The sequence below is a fragment of the Oncorhynchus clarkii genome, chromosome 22 (genome assembly GCF_045791955.1).
Source record: "Oncorhynchus clarkii lewisi isolate Uvic-CL-2024 chromosome 22, UVic_Ocla_1.0, whole genome shotgun sequence".
In the NCBI taxonomy this organism is placed as follows: Eukaryota; Metazoa; Chordata; class Actinopteri; order Salmoniformes; family Salmonidae; genus Oncorhynchus; species Oncorhynchus clarkii.
Genome location: NC_092168.1, coordinates 30,298,881 through 30,302,713, shown reverse-complemented (window position 1 = coordinate 30,302,713; position 3,833 = coordinate 30,298,881). Strand labels below are relative to the sequence as shown.

The 3,833-nt window shown below is 48.3% G+C and overlaps 1 protein-coding gene across 1 annotated transcript; it reads left to right on the top strand.

Moving 5' to 3' along the window:
* The first annotated feature begins 826 nt into the window (after positions 1-826).
* On the top strand, positions 827-3,611 carry LOC139380446 (POU class 1 homeobox 1). Its single transcript, XM_071123119.1, has 7 exons — positions 827-965; positions 2,101-2,262; positions 2,384-2,482; positions 2,572-2,814; positions 2,921-3,085; positions 3,187-3,247; positions 3,404-3,611. The coding sequence occupies exons 1-7, from the start codon at positions 827-829 to the stop codon at positions 3,609-3,611; spliced, it is 1,077 nt and encodes a 358-aa protein (XP_070979220.1).
* Positions 3,612-3,833: the final 222 nt, after the last annotated feature.

The window sequence follows — 3,833 nt, the reverse complement described above, 5'->3', positions numbered from 1 at the left end:
TCACATAAAAAAAGCTTAAATGAATTAAAATGTATTGCTAGAAGTTTTCTTAGTCTAGTATTCAGTTCTGCAGGGAGGGACATTGCTAGAAAGCTAATAAAGAAAGTATAAATGAAGTTTAAAACCTATAGATGTGAATGTTTGATACTATTGATGTATGTAGTGTGCCTTCTTTTTCCAGCAGCACTCATGACTATTCTGTCTTTACACATGTTACCCTAGCACAGTTTCTTCTCATAAACATAGAGTTTGAAATGGAATCCGATGGGAATATCTGTTCCCTATAGAGTCTGGTGCTCAGAATATCCATCCACATCATACAAATAGCATGGAAACAGAGACAGACACCCAGAGAGAGAGAAATAAATGGATTGAGAGAGAGGGGGGGACCCAAAGAGACCCACCTAGAGAGAAGATTAAGTTACCCAATTCTCTCTGCTACTAATCCAGGCTTTTCCCGGCACTGGCTGGAGGGCTGGAGGCAGAGGGTCAGATACAACCACAGCTATGGGGGGTTGGGTGGCGGGGCGGGTATTCACAAGGATGAGGTGGCGGTGGTGGGGGGGCAGAGAAGGGTGGGGTATAAATACCTGCAGTAGACAGGCGGGCGTCACTCAGGTGGGCTCACAGAGCAGATACTGGCCAGGTGACAGACACATAGGAAGCAGAAGGAGAGGGGACCAGCCAAGCACAGCAGCTTTTACCTGTCCAGGGAAGAAACAACAAGAGGTCAGCACCTGAGTGTCTACCTGAGAACAGCTAAGTGCAGGGAAGGTCAATCTTCCTGATCCTATCCAGGTGAGAAGGAGGTTGTGAGATCATCGTGATGTCGTGCCAGGCGTTCAGCGCGGACTCCTTCACCACCCTGGCAGGAGACTCCCTGCCCCTCCTCATGCACCACGCCTCCGCGGCCGACTGCCTGCCCTCCTCCGCCTCCACACACACACACAACATGGTGTCCGCAGGTAACCTCTCACGCCGACCCCTAACCCCTGATCACACATTATTTCTATCCCTCTGAACCATTTCTAGTCTTCTAACAGTTGTGCTGGGTCCTGCTCTCTGTGGTGTAACTGTGTTAAAGGCTGTCTTTTTCCTGTGTGTGTGTGGGTGGATATTAGCAGAGCTGTTATAGCTGAACCCTGAAGATCTCTCTTAGATGTTTGTAGATAGAACATCTCCAGCTCTTGGCCTTGGAGAGATTCCACAGAGGTGGATAGAGTTGTGTGTGTGTGTGTGTGTGTGTGTGTGTGTAGAGAGCGTAGGTGGGGTGTTTGTGTGACCCCCACTGCTATCCAGGCTGCAGACTGGATGTATTAATTAACACCCTCACACTGGCACGCGATTGTGTACACACACACGCACAGGTAGCAGGTAGCCTAGCATTTAGAGCGTTGGGCCAGTAACCGACAGGTTTCTAGTTTGAATCCCTGAGCCGACAAGGTGAAAAATTGGTCGATGTGCCCTTGAGCAAGGCACTTAACCCGAACTGCTCCAGGGTCGCGTTGGCAGACACTGGCCGTGACTTATCTCTCCGAAGGGGGTCTCAGGGAGAGTTGGGATATGGAAAAAAACACTTGAAATAGCACCCACCAAATTATTATTATTATTATTATTATTATTATTATTATATGCACACACATCTTACTTTACAGCTGAAGATGAAGATTTTGGACTGCATCTGAACATTGTCTGCACAGTTTCTTATAAGATTCACAGTTTCTCCCTGCTGTGTCTGTCTGTAGAGAAATATTACTGTAGTAGGGAGGACAGTAGGAGTGTTATTAGCCTGTCCAGTTTGAGAGCTAAATTAACAGTCCACATTCACCATGAGAAATGACTTCACCAGAAGAACAAACCTGCTAACTGAAGTCCAATGTTCTGTCCATCGTCATTGGAAAGGAACCTACACTATAGCTAATTCAACACTACAGCTTCTACAACGAAGAATGTAAATCAACCACCATTCTATTGCTATCACTCAATACAGTTTCTTCCACAAGCAGGTGCACCCATGGACAATGACACAAGTACAGCAAAAAGCCATGTCTAAACTGATCTAAGGTCTTTCTCCCTCGTTCCCCCTCACCCTCTCTCCAGTCCCGTCAGGTCTGTCTCTCCTCCAGTCCTCAAAGCGTTCCCACATGCACCTCTCCACTTCCACCCTTGGCAACGCCCTCAGCAACGGTCCTCCCGGCCTGCACTACCCAGTCACACCCTGTCACTATAGCAACCAACAGACCACTTACGGCATGATGGCAGGTCAGTGATGATGGTGGTGGTGATGATGATGATGGTTGTGGGGATGATGATGATGATGGTTGTGGGGGGATGGTGATGATGGTGGTGGGGATGCTGCTGATGATAAAGGTTTCCTCCCTAGCTCAGGAGATGCTGTCTGCCAGTATATCTCAGACCAGAATCCTCCAGACCTGCAGCGTCCCGCACCCCAACATGGTCAACGGAGCAAACACACTGCAAGGTACGCACACACAAACACCCTTCATACAGCTACACTCCCCTCTAGTGGCTGTAGCTGGTGTCACAGTTGATGTTTCTCCATCTATTTAGGTTCATTGGCCCCTTGTCTGTATAAGTTTCCAGAGCATGGTCTGGGTGGGGGGTCGTGCTCTCTGAGCCACAGTTTCCCCCCACTGCCCCCTGCCGTGTTGTCTGAGGAGCCACCCCTGGGGGGCACTAAGGACCTCCGCCTTAGGAGCCGGCCACCAGATGACCCCCCCGACATGGACTCACCTCAGATACGAGAGCTGGAGAAGTTTGCCAACGACTTCAAACTCCGCAGGATCAAACTGGGTGAGTTAGATAGCTACTGTCTTTCTGTTCTGAACTGTTTAAAACAGTTACACATGCACACCCACAATGTAATGGCTAACTGTGTGTGTGTGTGTCTGTTTCAAAGGGTACACCCAAACTAATGTTGGAGAGGCTCTGGCTGCGGTGCATGGCTCAGAGTTCAGCCAGACAACCATCTGTCGCTTTGAGAACCTGCAGCTGAGCTTCAAGAACGCCTGCACGTTAAAGGCCATCCTGGCCAAGTGGCTGGACGAAGCAGAGCAGGCCGGGGGTGAGTGGACAACCATGATCTTACCCTGGGAGAGAGGGACAGCCATTACCTTAAAGTAATTAATGACTAAGGATGTGACCTTAATGTTGTTCTTTCCGCAGCTCTGTTTAATGAGAAAATGGGCATGAATGAGCGTAAGAGGAAACGAAGAACCACTATCAGGTAACTACCCTCGCAATTTTCTCTTCTGCATCAGATACCTACAACATATCTTTCCATCAGATAACTAACTACACATTACAATTACAGAGATGCTTGAAAGCGGTTTGATCAAACACCACCTCCCTCTTTAAACACTGCATCCCTCTCCTCCTGTAGTCTGGGGGCTAAGGAGGCATTGGAGCGTAGTTTCGGGGAGAAGATCAAGCCCTCATCTCAGGAGATCGTCCGTATGGCCGAGGGGCTACACCTGGAGAAGGAGGTGGTCCGGGTCTGGTTCTGTAACCGTCGGCAACGGGAGAAACGGGTCAAGACCAGCCTTCACCACAGCTCCTACCTGACCAAGGACAGTCCTACCTATAGATAACCCTAACCCCTATCTGTCTCCCAATGCCATAAAACCTTGAGTTCGGGTGTGACCTCATTCTTTAATTGGACTAAAAGCCTTTTGATCTTCAAGTGCCTGCAGCCTAATACAATTTCTCCCAGAAATGTCTGGTCATTGTAAAAACAAATGACACTAATACATTCCCATGTGTCTTTATCATGATCTATTTATCTCAAATGTAATATATAAACTGAATGATTA

Excerpts from the sequence above, each read along its gene's own strand:
- LOC139380446 (XM_071123119.1), top strand. The coding sequence starts at position 827 with ATGTCGTGCCAGGCGTTCAGCGCGGACTCCTTCACCACCCTGGCAGGA. Across the intron at positions 2,483-2,571 it reads CGGAGCAAACACACTGCAAG|GTTCATTGGCCCCTTGTCTG; the intron begins GTACGCACACAC and ends CCATCTATTTAG. Across the intron at positions 3,086-3,186 it reads CGAAGCAGAGCAGGCCGGGG|CTCTGTTTAATGAGAAAATG; the intron begins GTGAGTGGACAA and ends TTCTTTCCGCAG.